The sequence below is a fragment of the Mobula birostris genome, chromosome 10, assembly GCF_030028105.1.
Source record: "Mobula birostris isolate sMobBir1 chromosome 10, sMobBir1.hap1, whole genome shotgun sequence".
NCBI classification, from domain to species: domain Eukaryota; kingdom Metazoa; phylum Chordata; class Chondrichthyes; order Myliobatiformes; family Myliobatidae; genus Mobula; species Mobula birostris.
Window position 1 is genome coordinate 12,215,201 of NC_092379.1, and position 24,838 is coordinate 12,240,038.

At 41.7% G+C, this 24,838-nt stretch overlaps 1 protein-coding gene across 2 annotated transcripts; it reads left to right on the forward strand.

The window, feature by feature from the left end:
* Positions 1 to 1,250: 1,250 nt before the first annotated feature.
* On the forward strand, positions 1,251 to 24,594 carry LOC140203828 (heterogeneous nuclear ribonucleoprotein L-like). 2 transcript variants are annotated; one of them, XM_072269930.1, is made up of 13 exons: positions 1,251 to 1,399; positions 6,767 to 6,897; positions 8,422 to 8,659; positions 10,051 to 10,136; positions 10,963 to 11,059; positions 12,152 to 12,224; positions 17,571 to 17,630; positions 20,009 to 20,283; positions 20,498 to 20,619; positions 21,231 to 21,432; positions 21,927 to 21,984; positions 22,825 to 22,920; positions 24,223 to 24,594. In XM_072269930.1, exons 1-13 carry the CDS (start codon positions 1,328 to 1,330, stop codon positions 24,279 to 24,281), a joined length of 1,569 nt encoding a protein of 522 aa, XP_072126031.1. In that variant the 5' UTR covers positions 1,251 to 1,327; the 3' UTR covers positions 24,282 to 24,594. The 2 variants fall into 2 exon arrangements, with proteins under 2 accessions (XP_072126031.1, XP_072126032.1); XM_072269931.1 differs by having other exon boundaries at positions 6,770 to 6,897.
* The last annotated feature ends 244 nt before the right edge of the window (positions 24,595 to 24,838 follow it).

A 24,838-nucleotide genomic window follows, 5' to 3' on the forward strand; every position in this document is an offset into this window, starting at 1 on the left:
TTAAAAATAAAAGAGGCTGAAAAACTCAGCACTTCAGGTAGCTTGGGTGGAAAGAGATATAGATGCAGAATGAGTGTTCGACCTGAAACGTCATTAATCCTTGTTTCGCTTTCTAGCGACACTACGGGGGCCACACACACACAAAATGCTGGAGGAACTCAGCAGGAAAGGCACAATCCATGATGGGGAAGAGTTAGCAATCGATGTTTGGGCCCTGAGACCCTTCATCAGGACTGGAAAAAGTATCCAGAGTGAGAAGGTGGGGGGAGGGGAGGAAGAAGCACTAGGTTGCAGGTGATAGGTGAAACCCGGGAGGGGGAAAGGGAGAGAAAGAGCTGGGCAGTTGATTGGTGAAGGAGATAAAGGGCTGGAGAAGGGGAAATCTGAAAGGAGAGGGCAGAGTACAGTGGAAGAAAGGTAAGGGGGTGCACTACTAGAGGGAGATGATGAGGAGGTAAGGAGATAAGGTGAGAGAAGGAAACAGGAATGGGGAATGGTGAGGCGGGGAGTGATTACCTAAAATTCAAGAAATCATTGTCTATGCTGACAGGTTGGAGGCTACCCAGACGGAATATAAAGCAAATGCTACCTGGGCTACTGAGTGCAAACACGAGGAAATCTGCAGATGCTGAAATTTCAAGCAAAACTCATAAAAGTTGCTGGTGAACACAGCAGGCCAGGCAGCATCTCTAGGAAGAGGTACAGTTGACGTTTCGGGCCGAGACCCTTCGTCAGGACTAACTGAAAGAAGAGCTAGTAAACGATCTCTTACTAGCTCTTTACTAGTAAGAGGTCTCAGCCAGAAACGTCGACTGTACCTCTTCCTAGAGATGCTGCGTTCACCAGCAACTTTTATGTGTGTTGCTTGGGCTACTGAGTGTTTTTAATATAGGAAATACAGCACAAAAAAAAACACTTAATGAGGCTACCTATGATGTTGCCCCATTAACTGCACTGAAGATTTTGTTCTAATGAGAATTCTGGCCTTAACCAACCCAGAAGGACCACGTGGAGTACAAGGCGGTACCTTTGTTAGAGATGTTCAATTTGACAAACATGTTGTTAGCCAATAGACATACAGGGATTGAAAGGTAACCGCCACCCGGATGTTAGAGAAGGTGGGCTCTCAGGAAGACTGGCCAATCACTGTGAAGGAGAACGGGACACTTTGTTCCCAACCGCCAATCGGAATGACGGTCGTTGCCTATTCACCAATCGGCGTGGGCAGAGGGCGGGAGGCAGCCCGGCGGCGCGCCTATTTATCTGCGGGCGCCATGTTGTCGCCTTGTGGCAGATTGTGAGGGAAGCGGCAGCGGGCAGCGTCAAGATGGCGACCAGGCAGGCGGTGTACGATGGCCGAGCGGCCAAGCGCCAGAGGACCGAAAATGACGGCAGCCGGGTAAGGGATGGCCGGAGAAGCCGGGAGGGGCAGGGTGGGGCAGTCACCATCGGTCACTCTCAGGGCGGAAAATGGCGTCGCGGCCGGCGCGCCGGGTCCGGGACCGGGCGAGGCGGCGGACCAGGCCCCGGCCTGTGAGCGTGAGCGGGAACTGTGGCCGAGCAGGCGGGATCCGATGCTCTTGCCGGGAGCGAGCGAGGGAAGGGAAGGGGAGAGTCCGGGCGGGTTTGGGTTCAGAAACCCGCGGCCTCGCACCCGGCATGGTTTCCCGCCCATGTGCGCCAGGCCCCGCGCTTCCTACGGTCTGGCCTCCGCTCCCTATCGCCGTGTGGGCTGCGGCTGCTACCCCACTGGATCCCCCGAGGCAGAGAACGGCCGGTGGAGCCCTCATCCTTATCACTAGTTTGCAAATATAACGGCGGATGGTGGCGGTTTCCTTCATTCCCGATGACGTTTCATAAATTCGATTATTGGATATTAAAGTGCACACGTCGGCATCCTTCGGAAGGGTGACATCCGGCGTGGTATCCAGTAATCCATTTTATATCCATAGGATGTGGCTGCAGCTAATTCCCACCCGCAATTGATGATAGTGGGGAAGGAGCTCCTGTATTGGAGGGCATCCGGCGTGATATTGAATAGTTTTTCCTTAATCTGTGGGATGTGACGGCATTAATGGTAGTGTTGGGAGTTAGAATCAGGTTTAATATCACCGGCGTATGTCGCGAAATGTGTTAACTTTGTACCAGCGCTGCACTGAAATAGACGATAAATAAATATGGATAAATAAAAACTGAATTACAGTAAGTGCATATATGCATAGTAAGTAGTAAAAAGTAGTGAGGTAATGTTCAATGTTTCAAAGTCCATTCAGAAATCGGATGGCAGAGGGGAAGAAGCTGTTCCTGAATTGCTGAGCTTGTGCCTTCAGGCCTTCCTTCCTTACGGTAACAATGAAAACGAGCCATGTAATTGTTATATGGTTATATGTTGTGTTGTATGGTTAATGGGTGGTGATGTCTGCTGTGTTGCTGCAGTCTTGGGCAATTCTAAGTAGGAAGAATGAAGGAAAAGCAGTATGCTTTGTGTGACCTTAGGAGGAATTCATGCCACTATCACACCGGCTATTGCTCCCTCGTGACCACCTGGGTTCATTTCTGACCTTAATAGTGGCGTTTGCAGTTTGTTCTCATGTCAGCCTGAGCTTCCACCCTAAAGTTTCATATCCCAAAAGGTAGGGGGATTTGGTAGGTTAGTTGGCCCCTGGGGAAATACGATCAACACACTCAGGGTGCTGTGGGAACTCAGCAGGCCAGGCAGCATCTTTGGAATTGAATAAACAGTCGACGTTTCGGAACAAGACCCTCCAGCAGGACTGGAAAGAAAGATGAGAAGTCAGTTTAAGAAGGTGGGGGGGGAGGAGGAAGTATAAGATGAGAGGTGATAGGTGAAACCTGGGGAGCGGAGGAAGTAGTACAAGGTGAGAGGTGAAACCGGGGAAGAGGAGGAAGTAAAGAGCTGGGAAGTCGATTGGGGAAAGGTAGGTGTTGGATGAGGGGGAATCTGAGAGAAGGACAGAAGACCATGGTAGATGGGGAAGAGGGAGGAGCACCAGACAGCAGGTAAGGAGATAAGGTGTGAGAGAGAAATAGGAATGGTGAAGGAGAGGAGAGGGTGGCAATTATCGGAAGCTTGAGAATAACCCTAGTTGTGGTTGAGTGGTAGGAGTATGAAGGTGAGCATGTGAAAATACGATACAGGGAAGTAAGGAACATGAGTCTGGATTGCTTCAAGCATTTGGCTAGATGCAAGGGGCTGATTGGCTGCCTGTTGTAAGAAAATTTATGGAATTTAACAAAAAAAGTGTATTTGCCTTTCTTGGTGGTAGAAGTGTGTTTGGGAAGGTATTGTGGGTTTTGGCTTGGCATGTGTCTAATACATTTTGTAGAAGCTGCAGAAAGATGAGGCAGTGTGCTGGTGAAGAGGGGAGAAATATTTAAGGTGCTAGTGTGTCTCCCCCTCATATAACGGATGTTGTTGACCTGCTTGTGCATTGTTGGAGCTGCTCTCTGTGCGTGTGGGATGTCTTCTGTCGTACTTCTGACTTATGCCCTGTAACAGATGTAAAATCTTTGGTAAGCACGAGGAAATCTGCAGATGCTGGAATTTCAAGCAACACACTTAAAAATTGCTGGTGAACGCAGCAGGCCAGGCAGCATCTATAGGAAGAGGTACAGTCAACGTTTCGGGCCGAGACCCTTCATCAGGACTTGGGTTCACCAGCAATTTTAATAAAATCTTTGGTATCCAAGTTGGTTTCCTGGTATATAGAATGACATCGCAGCTTGATACCAGATCTGAATTCATGCAAAACATAATGCCGGTAGCATATAATAATCTGTAGTTTACGGTTCAAAAGCAATGCTTAAAATGGAAAAGGGGAAGGAGTGCCCTGATTTAACAGATGAGATGAAAAGGCAGCAGAGGGAGAGGTTCATATTTTAGAATCAAGTACAGTTGTTGCTTTGAACTAACAAAAAGAAGCAAAAATACTAACTGTACTTGTGTACCTGACGTCCTCCTGGTGGTAATCTACATCAGAGTATGAATTCAGAAACCAGGGGTAACATGTATTATGCCCTTACTTCATTGTAATCGGGTCTATACTCTGGGACTCCCTGCCTGGACTACTCTGGGAGTACCTTCACCAGAGAGCAGTTCTAGAGCATAGATTAGATTAGATGATTAGATTCAACTTTATTGTCATTGTGCCGAGTACAGATACAAAGCATCTGACCAGAAATGCAAAGAATAGTGTTATTTACAAAATAACTGCAAATAAAAAAAGTGCTACAGCACACATATATAGAAGTACTGAGACAGTACAATATGGATGCAATACTGCTTAGCGCTTTGATGGGCTTTTGGGGATAGACAATACATTCAACAGTGCCCAGATCCTGAACAGTGGATATATTAAGAATATTAGGAACTTCAGTTTTGCTTTTCTGATGGGAAAACCAATTTAGAATAGTGTGGGTATGATGTTTTCTGGATCATTATAGGGAAAACAGACTGTTTTGATTTAATATTGTGCACTGTGAAAGGATAAACTAATTGTAGATGAGGTGTCTTTAGGGGAAATTACCGTAATGTAGAATTTTATAAGAAGGTAGCAAGCAGTGTATGAAGCAAAGACAACATTTGTGTGAACTATGGTAAAAAGCTCATTGGTTTATTGTAGAATAGTGAACTCTGTGATTATGTTTAAGCGTTGGAAAGAATCGGAATGTTTTGGAGCAGAATTGAATTTAAAATGGATGAAGAAATGGCAGGTGAAATTTAATCCACAAATCTATTTTTTTGGTAGTACATGGTTTACACTATGAATGGTACTTGAGAGCATGCTGAAAATCAGAGCTAACTTGATGTAGACTCAGCAGGACAGGTAGATATGGTGCTTGTAGTGTATTGGGTATTTGCCTTCATTAGCTGGGTATTGTTTGTGGTGCAGCTAAGTTGTCATCTGGACCCACAGCCGAATACCATGGAGTGTAATGTCAGGGTTGGGAGGAGGGGTTCCAATGGTTAGCTTTGGATTGAAGAAAGCTGAGGGATTACCCAGATGCTCGATGTTGAAGGTGAGAAAGGATGTCTGCAGTTTTGACATAAGGATAGAAGATTAGAAAGCAACTTTTTTTAGCCAAGGATGCTTGCAATCAGAACTGCTGAGGGTGCAGTAAAGACCAACTTTGGAAATCTTTAGATGAGCTCTTGGAACATCATGGCAGAGTTAGTTTTGGACTGATTACTGAAAGGGCATACACAATATGTTGGAGGAACTCAGCAGGCCTAGGAATATATGGAAAGGTGCGGTTCTGATGAAAGTTCTCAGCCTGAAGTGTTGACTGTTTACTCAGTGCCAGGCCTGCTGAGTTCCTCCAACACTGTTGCTTTGGATTTCCAGCATCTGCAGATTTTCTGTGTTTGTATAGCTAGCATATTCACAGTGTCTAAATGAGCTGTTTTCCTAAAACATGACTGTATAATAATTGCTTTATTTTGAGGTGGTTGCTCTGTCATTTTTCTCTTTCATCTTTGATCCCATCATTTCGTACTCTTGCCTAAGAGTATTTTATTTGCCCTGTACACTTGTTCCTCACCTACTCTAACATGCTTCCCAGTAATGGGCACTGGTCAAATATTCCCACTAGGCAAATACACAATACTTAACCACCTTGACTGGTACGTGTACGTGAAGGTACCCACCAGGCATTAGACTCTTGACACTTTCTGGATTCTGGACATTTGGAACAGAAGCTAGTATTTGAGGATCTGCTCTTGTGTAAATTAATTCATTCAGCCATTTTCTACTTTCTAAACTATGGTAAGATCATCTTACTGTTTAGCAATTCTGGAGTAATTTTAAGGCTTGATGTTGCTCTCAGTTTTTGTTACAAGATTTGCCACATCCTTACATTTTTCTAGTTTAAACCTTTCATTAAATCAGTTGAGGATGCAATTGATTTGACCCATAATTGAGACTACCACTGCTTTATAGTTTTCTGTGAAAATTTCTAATTAGCATTCAACAATGGTGGTGAAAGCAAGAGGAAGTGAATCAGCTCATTTAAAATGAAGTGAACAGCAAGGGGGAGATGTCTTGCCATACTTTGAAGGGAAGGGACTTCTGTGTGAGGAAATAATAAAAAAAAATAACAGGTGCAGTGGAATAAAATGGGTTCAAAGAGGCCACCAACAGCAGCTTGTAGTTTGTGTTGAAGAAGGTGCATCCATTAGGTCATTGAGACAGTCATTGGGTAAAGCACTGTATGGTATCTTGACATGAATTGTGAGATGTACATTTGCAAACACGAGGAAATCTGCAGATGCTGGAATTTCAAGCAACACACATCAAAGTTGCTGGTGAACGCAGCAGGCCAGGCAGAATCTCTAGGAAGAGGTACAGTCGATGTTTCAGGCCGAGACCCTCGTCAGGACTGACTGAAGGAAGAGTCCCATCTTCCTGTGATGGTGTTATATGCTTTGTATTGAGCTAGTGCTACATAATTTTTAAAAAGAATTTTGAATGCTACTGCTGTTTGCTTTGTTTACAGTGTAGGGCTTGAATTGTATTTTTTGTTAACTTGTAAGTATATTCCTAACCCTAAAAAGACACAACTGGCTGATAGCTAAAGGAGGATGACGGTTTTTTAGAAACATGGGTGAATGGAATTGGTTATTTCATTTAATTGTGGATAGATTCTAAATGAGAAATGCTGTGGATGAATTTCCTTTTCCCTTGGCAAGTGGGGGAGTGAAGTAATCAGCACAGTCTGCCATGCTAATGTCATTTCTCTTCTGAAGCAGCAAGATGGCAGCTATCTTGAAGATCCTCATAAGCCAAGTCCATCCCCTGTAGTACATGTCAGAGGGCTGTCTGATGGAGTGATGGAGGCAGACCTTGTAGAAGCACTGCAGGAGTTTGGTGCCATCAGGTAAGTGTAATTACAGAACAGATGGAAGCTTGTCTCCTGCAAGTATTAAGTTTATAATTTGCCTATATGTTTTTGGGCTCATGTAAACTTAGTGTGAATTACAAAGCTTATATTCTGTTTGTGACTGGAATCTAAAGGCCCCCGTTAGAATTGTGCTAGCCGAATCATAACCTAGTTTCTCAGGTTCTGAGCTTACTTGAGTATATAATTAAAGCTGACATTGTGTTACTGTTATGGATCAAGCTAATTGTCCCAAGGCAGAGCCAGATGTGCCCAGCTTTATTTGTCAGGTGGCATTGATCAAAGAAACATAGTCGAGCACGTTTCTGTGAAAGTTGGAAGGAAAACGCTTAAATTTGGTAATGTCACGTCCTAATGCCCTGGGAAAGCATTTGCAAATGAAAGCAATTTTAACTGTTGGGTTCATAAAATATGGCGAATCCTAACTGAAGAGATGCTGTATTTAAGAGCAAAGGGTTAAATGTCAGATTAATTTTTAGAAATCGAGTAGTTACTCATTTTAGAAGTTATTTTGCTTTCTAGATGCAAGGTTTATAATAAACAATTGCAGTTTGAGAAGCTGTGGCCAATATTTGAAGTACTGGATCTCATTTTTGTGGATTTTTTGTCCATTTGATTGTTGCAAGATGTGGGACAAATTTTGAGCAGACATTAGCTCAGTTGTGATTCTTTCTGTTGATCTATCAAGGAAGGGGCAGGTTAGAAATTGAAATTGAAAGCTAACTTAATTTTCTTACTGGACTGCAACCCTAATCCCACCTAAAGAAAAAGATTAATTTAAGAAATCTTACTTTCAGATTGCTATTCTTGGTTAATTGTCAGTGTACTTTTTAAAATGTTATTGTTTTACACCAACCTTGACTAATTGCTACGTCTTGGACCCTTGCATGACAAATTTCAACAGTATGAAATCAAATTAATGCTCATTTGTACACTGTACATTAGACCTTTGGGGCTGTTACGTGGTTGTGCGTCACATAAATTACAATGACGCTTTTAACTGCTCACTATTCTAAGCACTTGTCAGCTAGTATTTTCCTTGGATTCCAGGTATTCAGATTTGGCAAGCAGTCCCATAATTGACCGTTGAGTTATGCAAACTGTGGTTTTCTGTTTCTTGCAACGTGCCCAGATCTGTATTGATGTATATGTCACGAACCCTGTGTTTTTGATATTTTGAATGTTTGCAGTGTGAATGTGTAACCTGACAAGAAGTGCACACCTTGAGCATTTTTGTTTTTTTGCGAAGCTTTTTGAATTTGCATGTTATTTTAATTGCAGAAATGTTCTATGCTGTGTTCTTTCATTATAAACAGTCTCTCTCCTCAGACACTTGCCACTTTTGTCCACTTTCTGACAGCCTGACATCTGACAGCTGACTGTTGCTAGCCTTCAAATGCAAAAAATATTTCTGGAGGATGCAAAACAAGCTGGGAATCCCAGTCTTGGTTATGTTCACACGTTATATAAAAAACTGATGCCACTGTTTCTTTGGGGTTGCAGCTATGTGGTGATGATGCCAAAGAAGAGACAAGCATTAGTGGAATTTGAAGAACTGAATGGTGCATGCGCCTGTGTGAACTTTGCAGTTGAAAGTCAGATCTACGTGGGAGCACAGCCTGCTTTTGTTAACTACTCTACAAGTCAGAAAATTTCCAGGCCTGGTGACTCTGATGATTCCAGAAATGTCAACAACATACTGCTGTTCACAGTGATGAACCCCATCTATCCAATTACAACGGTGGGTTGCTATTTTTGTTTGCAGTATTGTATGGTGTGGTTACCCTGCTGCTTCACAGCTCCAGTGACCTCATTTGAGTCCTAGCTTCCAGTGCTGCCTGGGTGAAGTTTGCTCATTTCTCTGGTGGCTGTAGTTTCCCCCGGGTGTTCTGGTTTTCTCCTACCTTCCAAAGATGCTGGGGCTGGTTGGTTATTTGGCTGCTGTAAAACACCTGTAGCAGCAACACAAACCAATGCTGCTGGAGCCCTTGCACGGGTACTTACCCTGTATGGCATTCCCTCTGTTCAATCAAGTAATAATGTTCAGAAAGAGTCGAAGGAATGTATTTGATCCTTTGTTAGCAACCAGCAAAAACATACAATCCTGAAGCGGAAAAGTAGAGATATTATACATAGGTAAGGGAAATTAAGTAGGGTTAAACTATTTCAAATGTAATTAAGCGGTCAACTAAAGATATGACACCTGATGATCCCCAGCTCTAACCTGCTGTGACACTGAGCTTTATTAAGATATAATTGTAAACTCTCATCCAATTCCTGACTCAGCAGGAGCTTCCTTCCATGCTCCAGTGCCCTGAGCATTCAGGATTATTGGCTTTACTGAGCTTTGGTGCAGCTGAAGGAGCTACTGCCTTATGCCAATGCTTGGGTTCATTTAAGTGCTGTTCACATGGAGTATGCATGATCATCCTGTGATTCCATGGGTTTTCTTCAGATGCTGCACTTTGTCCAAGTTCCAAAGATGTAGGTTAGTTCATCATAGTCATGTGCATGTTGAATGATGTGGGCTATCATGGTCCCGTGACCATGATTGTTCTTGGCGAATTTTTCTTCAGAAGTAGTTTGCCATTGCCTTCATCTGGACAGTGCCTTTACAAGACAGGTGATCATTATCACCCGTTATCAGTACTCTTCAGAGATTGCCTGGTGTCACTGGTTGCATAACCAGGACTTGCAGTACGCACCAGCTACTCATATGACTGCTGCTTCCATGGCTTCACGTGACCCTGATTGGGGGTGGGGGGGGGCTAAGCTGGTGTTGCCCCTTGCCCAGAGGTGACCTGCAGACTAGAGGAGGGAAGGAGCTCCTTGCACCTCCTTTGGAAGAGAAGTATCTCCTCCCCACCACCTGCTAGTAGGTTAATTAGCCAGTGTAAATTATACCTAGTGTGTGGCTGAGTTTTAAATTGTTGGGGATGTCAATGCAGATACGAGGAGAACAAGATGGGCTTTGGGTAATGCAAAGTGGTGCTTTATGGTCAATGCAGACTCAGGGTCAAAGGGCAGCTTCTGATCTGTGGCAGTTGGAAGTGGGATGGTGCCTCATTGTGTTATTGTATCTCTAAGTTTTGAATAATCGCTAGCTGTTTATAACCAATTTTTATTTTGCAGGATGTGCTATACACCATTTGCAATCCATGTGGACCCGTGCAAAGAATTGTAATATTCAGAAAGAATGGAGTACAGGCAATGGTGGAATATCCTTTGCATTGCTCATGTTGAGCTGGGGGAATATGTGAACCAAGTTTACACTTTGACATTCTGCTCTTAAATTTCTAATGGAGACAATGGCACACCCATCTCTTGTATATTAATTGATGTACCTTCGGGATCTGCATTTGTAGAATGCAGTTTTTGTGCATCAGTGAATTCCATTATTTTAGATTTGACACAAGTTACCGCTTGAGCAGCTGACTCAGGAGTGGGATAGAACTGAGTCAGTTTAGTTATGAGTGACTGAAGAATAAGTGTGAGAGTTCTAGATTTATCTTTATCTTTTTCACTGCCCCCAGCCTTCATTTTCCATTTATTTCTTCCCTGGTGACGATATCCAAATGACATCTGATTGCATATGTAGTTTGTTGTTCTGTTTATCCTTCACGTTGATTGTTTAGTATTTTTCAGAAGGGCCAAACACTTCTAAGAGCTCACCTTGCTTGTGCTGGAGTAACTTTTGATGTTTGAAAGGGTGCTTCAAGCTCCCTGATTTTTATTCCCTCTGCCTTTAGCTAAACTTAAACCAGCTAATTAAAATTCCTCAGATGTCATGCTAACCTCCTTGCTCTTGGTTCCTTAATCTAATGTATATCAGTGCTGTTGCAGACTTGACCTCTGCCTATCTCCACCACTGCTTCAACCCTAGTACTGACTGAATTGGTCCCCCATATGTAACCTTCCATATAATCTCCTTAGTGTAGTAGCTAAGGGGTTGTCTTGAGGTTGTTTTAGTGGTTATCTATCATGCTGATTGACAGGCAATTGATGTGCCTTCTCAGTAATCTTATTTATCTTAACTTTGGACACATTTGACTCTGTGCAGAGTGCTCAGAGAGCAAAAGCGTCGCTCAATGGGGCAGACATCTATTCTGGATGTTGTACTTTGAAGATTGAGTATGCAAAAGTAAGTTACTTGTTAAATTGATATAGTGGCTAATATACTAATGAATGACAGAACTGATCTGTGTAGAAGTGAGATGTCAGGCTGAATATCAGTTATGCTACTTCCAAAGTCATCAGTGGATATCTGTGTCTCCATTTCCAACTGATCTTGAGGTTATCAAAGGATTCATTTATTATTGAAGTATACAACTGAGGTTCTTCTCCAGATAGCCAGGAAATCAAGGGGGGGGGGAAATGTCAATGCAATCATAAACTCCCAAACACTCTTCCCCCACCTGTACAAAAAGCAACCAGCTCCCAAATGCCCCTCTCCCCCAGGAAAAAAAAACAAAACACAACAGGAGCATCAGCCCTCAAACCCCCTCCTCCCCACACAAAAGTAAATGAGAAGGAACAAGCAAAAAACATTGAATGTGAAAAAGATATAAGACTTGGGGAAAAAGCTCCATAGTCAACACCATATCCACAATGCAGAAAACCCTGGTAACATTCTCCAGGCACAGTAACAAGCCTCATATTCTCCCCTATCTGGCAGCAGAGTAATCTCACCAGCAATTGGAAGACAGGCAGCTGATGCTCACCTTCCACGTACGCCTCGATGTTTCAATCTCCGTCACTTTAGAAGGCGAACAATGGAAGCCTTAATTGGCAAAATGGAGTTGGACCATTGGCTCACGCCCTCTGCAGCCCCCTCACCTTGAAGCTCGCTGCTCCCCGAATCCTCTTGGAGATGGCAAAGTTCTGGATCACTCAAGCTATCTCCAAACTGCAAATCACAGGTGCCAACAGTTCAAGAAGCACATTCAAGGCAGAAAACGGAAGTGAAATAGTTTTGTGGTCTAGCCAGAAGATGTCGACTGTGGGAGCATTGTATGCAGTTGCCATCTTGACCATTGGGATGATGTCAGTATACTGTGAATATGAAGCTCCATCGGAGTTTGGTATCTGTCACTCAGGACCGTGTGCAGGGCGGCTCCAAATTGGCACAGAGCTTGGTTTGTATTGAATACAGATGTTCAGTATTTTGGCTTGAATGTGGTTGTTGACTGGAAGGTATATTCATTGAACTAATCATTTTAATTCCACTCTGTAGCCTACTCGTTTGAACGTCTTCAAAAATGATCAGGATACTTGGGACTATACAAATCCTAATTTGGGAGGACAAGGTAATAAAAATTTGGTGTATATACATGTATATGCATATGTCCCGTTTAAAATTACATTCAGTTCTTGAATTTGAATTTTTATCACTTGTTTTCCAAATTACATTCCATTTAACCCAACACCATGTTTTACAGTTAAACTTTGGTGCTGTCAATTATTGGAATTCGGAAAAGCTTCCAGCAACATTGGAATACTGCACCCTGTAGGCTTCTAATAACTGGCCAATCTGTTTTATGGTGGTGGGTTCTTGGTGAATAGCTTTCATTTCCAATCATGGGGTGGATTTGGAAGCTCTCATTAGCTTAACAGGCAAGCACCTAGGAAGGACTTGAGTATATTTATAAGTTTAAGTTTCCTGACTGCTGGCAAGCTTTGAAATGATTCTTGCCATGTAATAAAACTACCCTGATGATATTTCTGATTTAGATTTGAGCTACAGGTTTCGCTCGTGAATCACAAGCACTGGGACTGAAGGCTTTTCCTTACTGTTTGTTTAGTAAAATGGGGTTCTTGCTTTGAAATTATAAACCTGGCTCTTGTTTTGAAGTCTTTAAAAGACTGGGGAACAGATCTATTTCCGGAGCTTACTTTTTAATCTGTAAACCTTGAGTATTTTAGTTTCTCCATTTTGTTTCTGCTTGTGTAATAAATTTAAATTTGATGATGTCGAGCTTATTCACAACATGTTTTTATCCTCAGCAGCTACCAGTGTCGAGATTCACAGAATGGTGTATTTGTACCAGCTAACTTGCTTTTTATATCATCATAGCATATTGGCCTCACCAATGCACAACAGTTGGGTCTAGGTTTAATTAGCAAGAGATACTTGAACTTGCCCTCAACATTTTTAGTAGGGCTGTGGGATTTCTTGCATATAGATTTGAACAGTTGTATTTTGATTGTTTCTGAAGCTTGGCTGCAGATTACAGAATGTACAATAATAATTTACAGTATAATTTGTAATTCGTATAGGCTTTTATGATGGAGATATTTTTACTTTTAATTCCATGTAAAGTGATCACAGATTAGGGAGATTTATTTGTCTTAGCTTAAGTTCTTAGTAGTCCCTACACTCCAGCTAGACATTGAATGGTTGTGGGGCTATTGGGCTTGATCATTTGCAGCTTTGATTTCTAAATTTGGATCTTAGTGCTTTGCATATGAAGCTACAAGTTACTTTAAATTAATGTTTCCCTCCCCCACCAACCGAAGCTTGTATAAACTAATAGATTGGACAATGGATTAAAGGTTTACAACTTTGAGTTTGTCCCTGTCAGTTTTAACTATTGAAGCAATCCACACGTTTTCCAAGGATACTATTGTGTATTAATAAATGAAATTGAAACTTGAATGTTGTCCATTAACTCTCAGTACAATGGCTGATTCCAGGTTTGCTCTTTAAATTGTGAATGATGCAGTAATAAGTGGATTGAAAGTTGTACTTTCTGGTGCTTTGTGCACTATACAATGTATTTAATACAATAGGAAATGCAGCGAAAACAGTGGCTGGGGGAGGCAGTGAGGGCTAAATCCAGTCCACTTTGACTCATGCTGGATACAGATGGCAATTTTGAAAGGTCAAAGAATACTGATTTTTGCATTCTAGGAATGGAAACCTATTTGAACTGTTGCTAAGCAGTGAGATTTAAAGCTCATTCATTTTCACTGAATAAGTAGGTAACAACCCTGAAAGTCTGAATTTGTTTGCAAATAATTTTTTTTAATAGAAATGTACCAATGTGACCCCAATATTTGTGTGAATTAGCTACTTTTAATGTTTTCATCTTTGCAAATACAGAGATTTCTAATACCTGCTTTGTGGTTGTCCATGTCTAAAGATGTCAGGAAACCTGTGCAAGAGTTTTAAAGTGGCAGTTCTACTCTCTACCTCAGAAGTCCAGGTCCAGTAGTACAAACGAGCATCAAACTGGAATCTGTCTTGGTTGCAGTGACATGTTCTGTGCCTTGTCATGCCCCTTTGCTCTCCACAGAGCATTTCTGTCCATTGGTTCTCACTGTAAATCTCATCAGCCCAGTCCGCTAGAGCTGACTGCATGCGAAGACAGGCATCTCTTTCTCACCGGGGTATGAGGCCGCCAGCTATCCTCACCTGCTTTAGTTTGCCTGTTAAAGTAGTGTGCTGGGGTGTGGCTGCTGTCGCATGCAAACAGCTACAGGTGAGAGCAGAGTGTCTGGTGTGGGCCAAAGGTGAGTGTGCTACTTCAGAATATGACAGGAGCAGAATTGGGCCATTCGGCCCATTGAGGATGGACAAGACAAGCCCCTTCACTAGTGCTGCTGTCCCTCGGTCACCCTATCCATCTGATCACTAATGAAATCGTAAGCTAATATATGAAGTACAAATTAGTAGCAAAACTCTAGGCCAAGCCATTCATGAATAAATTTTCAAATCTTTTCAAAAGGTATTGTACTCAATGCAAATTAACGTCTGAATGCTGCAATTCTTTGTCTTGTTTTAAAAGGGTGACTTGATCACGTGGAGTTATTTTGCAGGTGTGAAGCAATTAATAGGCTGGTGTTGCAGAGCTCTGAATATCTAATTAAGCATATACTGGGAGTTGTGCACCTATTTACATTTTCTCCTTCATGGTCTTGGGTAATGACTTCAGTCACACAAATGTGTCCAGAGATTTCCAAAATGGGTGACCTGGGTTTTAAAAAATTACCAGTTAGTGCTTCAAATTAAAGTGGTGGAATGCAGTATAAATATTTACTGTGCTTGCTGGGCGAGGGCCTATGTGCAATGTGTTTTCTTTCATGCCACTGACTGCATTTTGTGTCCAAGCACAATGTTGCTGAAAGTTTTCCACTAGGTTTGACTTTCCTGATGATAGGCAGGTCTTTCCTACTGAATGTTCAGGGATTGTGTTTAGTTATCCTATTGTCTGCATTGACTGTCTTTGGACTGTGCCTATTAAAATATCTTTTGTATTTTGACATTAGCACCACACATTAACAAAAAAAAAACAACCATGCTGTTCGCAGGAAATTTTGGACTATGTTGGTATTGTTCATTTCTAAAGTGTAGGCATCGTAGGCTTCTTATGCACGGATTTCACACAGTTTGTGTTTAAAAGAAGATCTTCAAGATTAAAGTTTATTTGTCATGTGTACATGGAAATATGCTGTGAAATACATCATTTGCGTTAACAACAAATACATCCCAGGTTGTGTTGGCAACTGTCCACAAGTGTCACCACACATTCCAGCACTGTCCTGACTATTTTTGGCTGCTTTGTAAAGGCCGCCACTTGCTTTTAAATATTCAAATTAATAAATTATTTGGGGATGCTCCTCTACCGAGGAAAGGAGCAGTCTTTGAATTCAAGATTTGACCTTTTTCTGTGTGAAGTTAAAATGAATACACAGCTGGATATGGAGTTACGCAGCTTCTATAGGTTCAAAATATTAATCCCAGGAAGACAGTGATACTTTGCGGACTTTAAAACAAGGCTGCTAATTTTCTCTTGCAAGTAAACATACACTCTCATGTTAAGAGCTAGTTGGCCTCTTTATCTGAGCCCACACATTACTACAACAGTAGTAATGTGCTGGGGTTTTGTCACAGGTGATCCACAACCTGTGCCATGATGAAATTCATCACGGCATTAAACTGAAGCGGAAAGTCAAACCTCAGATCTTGGCAGCCCAAATGATGACTGTAAATTATGATTAGCATGTGTTTAACCAGCTTTGTATAATTTCATTGAATTCCACCATTTAATGCATAATGGAATTCGATTTGGGTATATTGAAGACTACCTGAATCTAATCATGGTGTAACAAACACATCTAAAGCAGCAGTAATATTATATAATGGCTTTAAAAATGGAATGCGTGTATGTAACCCACTATTCGGAAACAAATATGCATAGCTTAAAATTAACAGCATTTTAAGTTTGCTAATAACTCAACTTAAATCTCATATTGGATGGTTTTGTTTAACTGTGGGTATTTGTATGATTACAAAATCTGCAAATGTATATTTTTGTTAAATGCTGAACTGTGATGCTGATAGTCTGTTAATTTTAAACTCTGCTTTTGCATTATATAATCAAACCATTTGCTGGGTAAGGGCACACAGTGCAACAGTAATAGGCAAACCTTTCTGGAGAAGCAAGCAGAATTCTTACTGAACAAGAACAAAATCCTGGTCCAATACATCGAGTGTCATACATTGATCCAAGATTACCTTGCAGCCACAGCGATACGACATGCCATGACTTACATACTGTGAGGCAAATCACCATTTTCCTAGACTTCTGAAGTGAAGGTAATGGAGGCAAACAACATGAACATATTCGCCAGAGACGTAACTGTTTCATTTTCAAGATTTCTTCAAAAAAGGTCAAAAACACTGCCTCATGTGAACTGATACAGAATTGTCTCAGGGGTTTCCCCTCACTTTGCTTAGAGGAGTTTCGTCATAAGACAAGCGCATTCATACAACGCTCTCGAAGTACATGCTGAATTCCTTCCACCAGTCAAACCAACCTGTCGAAACACCAGTTTTCTACATTCCTACATTCCAAAGAACATTCAGATATCTGCCATAAACAGACGATACTCGGCAACATGCAGCTTCAACAGGAGGGATAAGAGACACATTGTGGGAGGCACATCAGCACAGCCATTTTGCTGCATAAATGATACATTACCAGTGGTACATTACTTCATTTTGGACACCTATGTGGGAGATGTACACAGATCCTTCCCAAGTAAGCCTTGCTACCACAAAGCCCAAGAACAACACATCCAACACTACTTTCAGGAGAGCGACATGGAGGAACACTGGGTTTTCATATTCACCACTTTTACTGAACCATTTGACATCTGTGAAGAATCTTTTACCAGAACTGTGAACGTTTAAGAAATTGTTGCTAGATGCAATTGTTAGAAGCTAGTACTGTCTTTGTAAAAAATGTCTATTCATTGCTGTAAAACGTGTAATGCAGGGTTGAAGCATATGTTTGGGGCGCCATCTTTCAAAACTGCAATAAGTTGCTGTTGAAGCATTGGGTGGTAAGGAAAAAATGCAGAAATTTTGTGCACATGGACGTTGTTCTCTAACTCTGGCTGTAAGTAGACCTTTTTATGCTTGAACCTTTGTGGCATTAGAACTATTAGACTACAACGTTGAATAAATTCAAAGCCCAAGTCTTTAATATGTATCTCTACTGTGGAAAAAAAAATTGTAATTCTCTTAATGTACTCTGCTTCCCCCTTGATGTTTTGTTTTTCTTTGCTAATGCAATTTTCTTGAGTGGCATTGGCAATATGGAATTCATTTTAACTTTTGTTTTCCTGCACCCATTTACTTTTTCTAGGAGAACCCAACAAGCGTCAGCGACAACCAGCATTGCTTGGAGATCATCCTTCTGAGTACGGTGAGCATATAGAACTGGTGGGGTTCTGGTAGCTGGCTCAAGGCCTTGCTTAAATGTATTTTGAATTTATTTTATTTCCCCCACACATCAAAAAAACCATTTTACACTAACCCTAGAGTCCCTCATTTGCTTTGGCCTTTCTTTGCATCTTTGATAATTCGTCTAGCTAACTGGAATCCAGCATAACCATAAGATGTGGGAGCAGAATTAGGTTATCCAGCCGATCAAGTCTGCTTTGCCATTCCATCATGACTGATCCTGGATCCCACTCAGCCCCATACACCTGCCTTTGATGCCCTGGCTGATCAGGATATCACCATATCCTTTGATGCCCTGGCTGATCAGGAAACCGTATCAACTTCGCCTGAAATATACCCATGGTTTTGGCTTCTGCAGTGTGTGGCACTAATGCGAGCATCCCACAGATTCTCTAAGCTGGCTAAAAAAAATTCCTCGTCTGTACTAAAAGGTCGTCCCTCAATTTTGAGGCTGTGATGTAGTTGTGTATACCCCCTCACCATTGGAAGCATCCTTTCCACATCCACCCCTCTAGTCCTTTCGTAGGTTTCAATGAGGTTCTCCCCCCCCCCCATCCCGCATTCTTCTAGATTCCAATGAGTACAGTCCCAAAGCTGCCAAATGCTCCTCGTATGTTAACCCCTTCATTCCTGGAATCATCCTCTTGAACTTGCTCTGGACTCTATCCAATGACAGCACATCCTTTCTGAGATGTGGGGCCCAGAACCGTTGACAGTACCCCCAAGTGCGGACTGACTAGTGTCTTATAAAGGCTCAGCATTATCTCCTTGCTTTTATATTCCTTTCCACTGTAAATAAATGCCAACATTGCATTTGCCTTTTCTACCATAGACTCAACCTGTAAATTAACTTTCTGGGAGTCTTGCATGAGGCCTCTCAAGTCCCTCCGCACCCCTGATTTTTGAACTTTCTCCCCATTTAGATAATAGTCCGCACTATTGTTCCTTTTACCAAATTGCATCATACATTTCCCAAAACCGTATTCCATATGCCACTTTTTTGTCCAAGTCCTGCAATCACATTGCTTCCTCAGCACTGCCTACCCTTTCACCTGTCTTCGTATCCACAACTTTGCCATAGTCATCAATTCCATTATCCAAGTCATCGACAAACAATGTGAAAAGCAGCAGTCTCAATACTGACCCCTGAGGAACATCACTGGTCACCGACAGCCAACCAGAAAAGGCCCCTTTTATGCCCACTCGCTGCCTCTTGCCTGTTAGCCATTCCTCGATCCATGCCAGTATCTTTCCTGTATCACCATAGGATTTCACCTTGTTGATCAGCCTCATGTGTGGCACCTTATCAAATGCCTTCTGAAAATCCAAGTAAGTGACTTCGTCCACTCTGCTTGTTACTTCCTTGAAAAATTCCAACAGACTTGCCAGGCAAGATTTCTCTCAACAGGAACCATGCTGACTTCGACTTATTTTATCATTAGTCTCCAAGTACCTGAAACCTTTTGCTTAGTAATGACTCCAGCACTTTCCCAACCACTGAGGTTAGGCTAACTAGCCTGTAATTTCCTTCCTTAAAGAGTAAGAGTGACATTTGCAATCTTCGGTCCTTTGTGACTATGCTAGAATCAAGTGATTCTTGAAAGATCATGATAAATGCATCTGTTATCTCTTCAGCAACTTCTCTCAGGATTCAGTTGTCCATCTGGTCCAAGTGACCTCATCTACCTTAAGACCTTTTGAGTTTGCCTAGCACTTTTTCCTTGTAACATTGACTGTTACACATTCCTGCTCCATGACACTCACGGACTGTGGGCACATAGGTAGTGTCTTCCACAGTGAAGACTGATTAAGTTCATCTGCCATTTCTTTGTCCCTCATTACTACCTCACCAGCATCATTTTCCACTGGTCCAATATCTACTTCCCTTTTGCTCCATATAACTGGAAAAACTTTTAGTATTGTGCTTTTTATTGTTGGCTAGTTTGTCCTCATATTTTGTCTTTTCCCTTGTAGCTTTTTTAGTTGGCCTTTGTTGGATTTTAAAAGCTTCCCAATCATCCAACTTCCCACTCACTTTTGTTACCCGCTTTTATGCGATCCTAACTTCCTTTGTTAGACATGGTTGCCGACTTTTGCATAGTGGCACAATGTGTGCAGTTGCTGGGAGTGGAAGGGGATTAAGTCATTCTGCCCTGATTTTGAAAGGCAGAGATGGGTGACTTACACTTGGGAGATATCTCTCCTCAACAGTCTTTACTGCAGTTTTAGGGAGAATTATTGACACTGAAGGGATCCATTGTGATGTGATCTTGATGGTTTTTGTAGTGTGTTAATTCCTTAATAGAACAGACTGTAAACTTGCTTTGATTTCCTCCTAAGGAGCCCCACAAGGAGGCTATAGTCACTATCCGGATGATGACTATGGCCCACCGGCCCATTATGAACGCCGTAGGATGGGAGGTCCACCCCCTCCTCATCGAGGCCCGCCCAATCAACGTTACGGACCTCAGTATGGTCCTCCTCCGCCACCTCCACCACCAGAGTATGGTCCTCAAGCAGAAAGTCCAGTGCTGATGGTTTATGGGTTGGACCCTTCCAGAATGAATTGTGACAGAGTGTTCAACATTTTCTGCTTGTATGGAAATGTGGAGAAGGTGTGTATTCTGAGAGATGGGGAACATAAATGTCTCCTTGTATTTCAAATTTATGAGTAGGTTTTTGGATGTGTGATAAATGTTATCTCATTGGATTAAGTGATAATGCCTTGTTCATCTTGTGTCTCAGCAATGCAGCTTTATCTCAGTATAATTATTTTGATTATTGGTTCTGTGCTTTCAAAATATTTCAGTTGTGTGTTGCGTCTTCCAGGTGAAATTTATGAAGAGTAAGCCAGGAGCTGCCATGGTCGAGATGGGTGATGGATTTGCAGTGGATCGTGCTATCAGCCATTTGAATAATACTTACATGTTTGACCAGAAATTAAATGTGTGGTACGTTTGTTAGGAAATTGGGGAAAGTTGATTTTTTTTCCCAGGACTTGAAAGGAGAAGCTGGGGTTCAATTGGTTGTTTTGCTGCTACCTGTTAAGGCTATAATCAGTGCTTGGTTAAACATCTGCCATTATCCAGTAGATTAGGGTGGGGTCTTTTCAGATTGGTGCGCTGTTTTTGGTTAATGCATGGAAGGGATAGCTGTCAGATCAGCATGACTGTATCTTGGGCAGAATCAGATTTGTTCCTATTTGAGAGGTGCTTGAGATAATCAGATATGAGGACCTGGACACTATAAACTCGGTTGATTTGAAGCATGGAAATTAAATCCTTTTGGGGCTGCTGGTTTTAAAAATAAAATGTCACCTTTGGGTTATCTGACAACAGTCTAAATATCCTTGTTTTGTGAGGACTATAGGACTTGCACAGGTTGTAGTCGGTATTTGTATTAATGTTATACTGAGCTCAAATAGGCAGGAAGATTCATTACAGTTCTCAAATACTGTAGTAAATACCTGCTGCAGTCTATGCTATAGTCATAGTCAGTTAGCAATTATTTTTGGTATGTAGCATTTGGTACACGCATTTAGAAATTGTGTGCTTGTGTTCAGTGTATCCAAACAACAGGCTATAATGGCTGGTCAATCATACGAACTTGAAGATGGCTCTTGCAGTTTCAAAGATTTCTCTGGCTCGAGGAACAATCGCTTCACCACTCCAGAGCAGGCTAGCAAGAACAGAATCCAGCATCCAAGCAATGTGTTGCATTACTTCAACGCCCCTCCCGAGGTGACAGAAGATGCTTTCTGTGAGGTACTGTTAATCTTTTCATACTATACTGCATAGGTTACCAGCTTGCCCTGTGACATTTTATAATCATTGTTTGGAGAACATGGTGCTGTGAATGCTATTTTCAGCTTGTTCTCTGAATTAGATATTGGACATTTATGATCTTGCTTGGAGACTACACAGGAACTAAATTGGAGATTGTTTTAACAATTTTTGGCATACAGCTGAATTATTGACAATTCATGGGGCTTGGCAAAGATGAAATTATGACTAGTATTCCTTAACGTTGCTTATAGAGAGAGCAGCGTTGTGCAGTACAGAAGTACTTCCCCAGCCCCTGAATCAATTCAAATAATAGCTCAGGGGTTCCCAATCTGTGGGCTATTAGCCCCCTTAATGTTCCATGGTGTAAAAAGAGGTTGGGAACCCCTGGCTTAAAAATTAAGTTATGTTTCGCTTGGAAGGTGGGGATGTGATTTCAGAGAATTAAAAATAGCTTCAATTGTTACTCGTTTCAGGTGTGTGATGAGCTGGGTTTGAAGAGACCATCTGCTTTCAAGTTGTTTTCTGGAAAGAGTAAGTACTTGACATTTGTCAGTGTGAAGCAGGGCTTTGCATTCTGCTGTGAAGTGCAGAGGTGATAGTTGGAAAGCACATCCTAAATGAAACCTCTGGGCTTCTGCCTGTGATACTCATTTACTTCCTGTGCATTTTAGATTCTCAGTTCTATAGTTTTCTTCAATCAAAGGTCCAAGTCACCAGCGTCCAGATGAGAAATGTCAGTTGTTAATTTCCCTTCACAGGTGCTGCCCTGTGTGTTGAATCAATGGTGTTTGTGTGTTTGATTTTTCATGTGCCTGGCTGCTCTGCTGACTGCAGTGATATTTAGACTTTGAAAGCTGGTGGCTTCAGTTTTTTTTCCTCGATGGTTTAGGATTGCATGATTGTTCTGCAATGCCATGCGTCATCCAGTTCAGAAGTGTGGACTAACAGGGCTAATTATCAAGCTTTCTATCGAAAGCCAATTGAAACAATTGTTGGTCTCAAATTATACCATTGTCTGGGCTGACAAGTCTACCAGTCACCATTGCAAATATTCCAGGATCTGGGAGGGTGTCTGTAATTAGCTGCATAAATTTTTGCCTTAAGCACTGCTTTCTCAATTGATTGTAAAGAATTTGCTGTGTTTGTCAACAGGGTATTATTGGAGTTGGTGAACTTGCTGTAGGTTGCAGGCAATCTAGCCTGCCCTTAGTTTTCATTCTAGTTTGATATGATCACCCATCAATGTAGACAACTCCTGGCCACTGCTGTGGTTATTTCAGCTCTTAGCCATCCAGGCTTTGAATAACTTAATATGTCGCTTGGTCACATTGTTTCAGTGCTCTGTGGTTTGAATCAGTTTTATTATTGTAGGTGAGAGAAGTTCTTCTGGTCTGATTGAGTGGGACACAAAGAATGATGCCATGGAATCGTTGGCTCTGCTGAATCACTATCAAATGAAAAACCCAAGTATGTCTCTGGTTAAAATCTTGTTGGTTGTTCATCACACAGTGCTAGTTTCTATTAACTTTGTGTTCAAGGCCCTTAAATCACTGAATGTTTTCCTTGTTTTCAAAAGCATGGCATTTGGTCTACACGGCCTTGCTCACTGTCTGATCTGTTTTGGTAATATAATGAGCATTATAGGCACTTGTTAATTGTATACGTAAATCTACGCAACCGTTCGGGCAGCAGCTTGCTATATGATTCAATGTGCAAAACCTTGAAACAATTTATCATAGACTCTTAACTTCTGGATTAACATTGCTCCGATTGTGGTACGACAGAATTCAAGTTTCATTCCAAAACACATCACTATTAGCCATTTATCAAAATGTGATGTCTAGCCCAGGGAGTTCTGAAGGTCCCAGAGTATTGTTATTCAAGCTCTTGTATTCAGTCTTTAAAAAATTCCGTAGATAATTGGTTAGGTTAATTGGTCATTGTAAATTGCCCTGTGATTAGGCTAAAGTTTCTGGATGGTGCAGCTCCCTGGGTAGAAAGGGCCGTAGTCTAAATAGAATGAAATTAAAAATACATTTAAAATCTTTTTGAAAGACTGAAAATTAACTGAAACTAATAAACAATGGTTTGGTAGACCTTCTGAACTCCTTATAATTCAGCAGTATCGTGATAGTGGATAAATTGGATTTTTGGTAGTGAAGGGGTTAGTAATTGTGCAGTGCTTGATTAGTCTGACTACAGCTGGATGTTCACTCATCTGAAGCTAAGTGTTTCTTAGATATACACTCTGGCCACTTTATTAGGTACACCTTGTTAATGCACATCTAATCGACAAATCATGTGGCAGCAGCTAATGCATAAAAGCATGCAGACATGGTCAAGAGGTTCAGTTCAGACCGAACATCGGACTGGGGAAGGAATGTGATCCAAGTGACTTTGACAATGGAATGGTTGTCGGTGCCAAATGGGGCGGCCTTTAGCGTTTATGTAGGATGCTGTGAAAAACAAAGCGTTCAGTGAGAAGCAGCTCTGGGTGAAAACGTCTTGTTACTGAGGTCAGAGAATGGCCAGACTGGTTCAAGCTGACAGGACAGCAACTATAACTCAGGTAACCACAGTGGTGTGCAGAAGAGCATCTCTGAATGTGCAGTGTGTTGGGCCTTGGGCTCACTGGGCTCAACTCCTTTTACCTCATAAAGTGGCCACTGAGTGTATGTAGGCCTTTCAAGCCATAGTCAGGCTGAGCATGTCTTTGATTTGCTATGCTTGTGTTAATGAGACTAACGCCTCTTTCTCTTCACTCCCCAGGTGGTCCTTACCCTTACACCCTGAAACTCTGTTTCTCCACAGTACAACACGCAGCATAGAGATCTGAAGAGGTGGACTGCTCTCCACTATTGTGACTTGTATTTTAGTCTTTTTATTCTGTAAGGTGCAGTGACCTTTTCATTCAGAAAGAAGTAATGAGCCACAGTTTGTGATGAGTATTACAGTTCATTTTTATTTTCTAGTTAATTGGTTTAATTTGTTTTAGAAGTAAATTGTATTGTAGAAGTCAAATACCCTTCATTTTTATTAGCTGTGATTGGATGATCAAGGATCGACATGTATTAGGAATTTGTTGTGTCCTGGGCACCAACAGAAATGTCCAGCAATAATAAAGAATTGTATAAAAATAAAGATATGGAATAAAATGTGCATCAATACATAAATTTCAGCATGTATTTGAGAGGAACACGAAGAGTAACTTCACTAAGATGGTGGTGAGTGTGGCCAGCTCGATTTCAATGTGTAGCTAGGTACTTGGATGGCAGGACAATGGAGGTAGGCTGTTTAAAAGGGCATGGCACATAATCAGCTTGTTAAACTAGGCCCTATTCAGCAGGATTCAAGAAATCTCTTATTCCAATGTCTCCCTCTTCTC

What these genes read in the sequence shown, in the direction of transcription:
- LOC140203828 (XM_072269930.1), top strand. Translation starts at nt 1,328, where the DNA reads ATGGCGACCAGGCAGGCGGTGTACGATGGCCGAGCGGCCAAGCGCCAG. An exon ending in CCGAAAATGACGGCAGCCGG is followed by an intron (nt 1,400 to 6,766) that starts GTAAGGGATGGC and finishes TCTCTTCTGAAG; the next exon opens with CAGCAAGATGGCAGCTATCT. An exon ending in TGAAGATTGAGTATGCAAAA is followed by an intron (nt 11,060 to 12,151) that starts GTAAGTTACTTG and finishes TCCACTCTGTAG; the next exon opens with CCTACTCGTTTGAACGTCTT.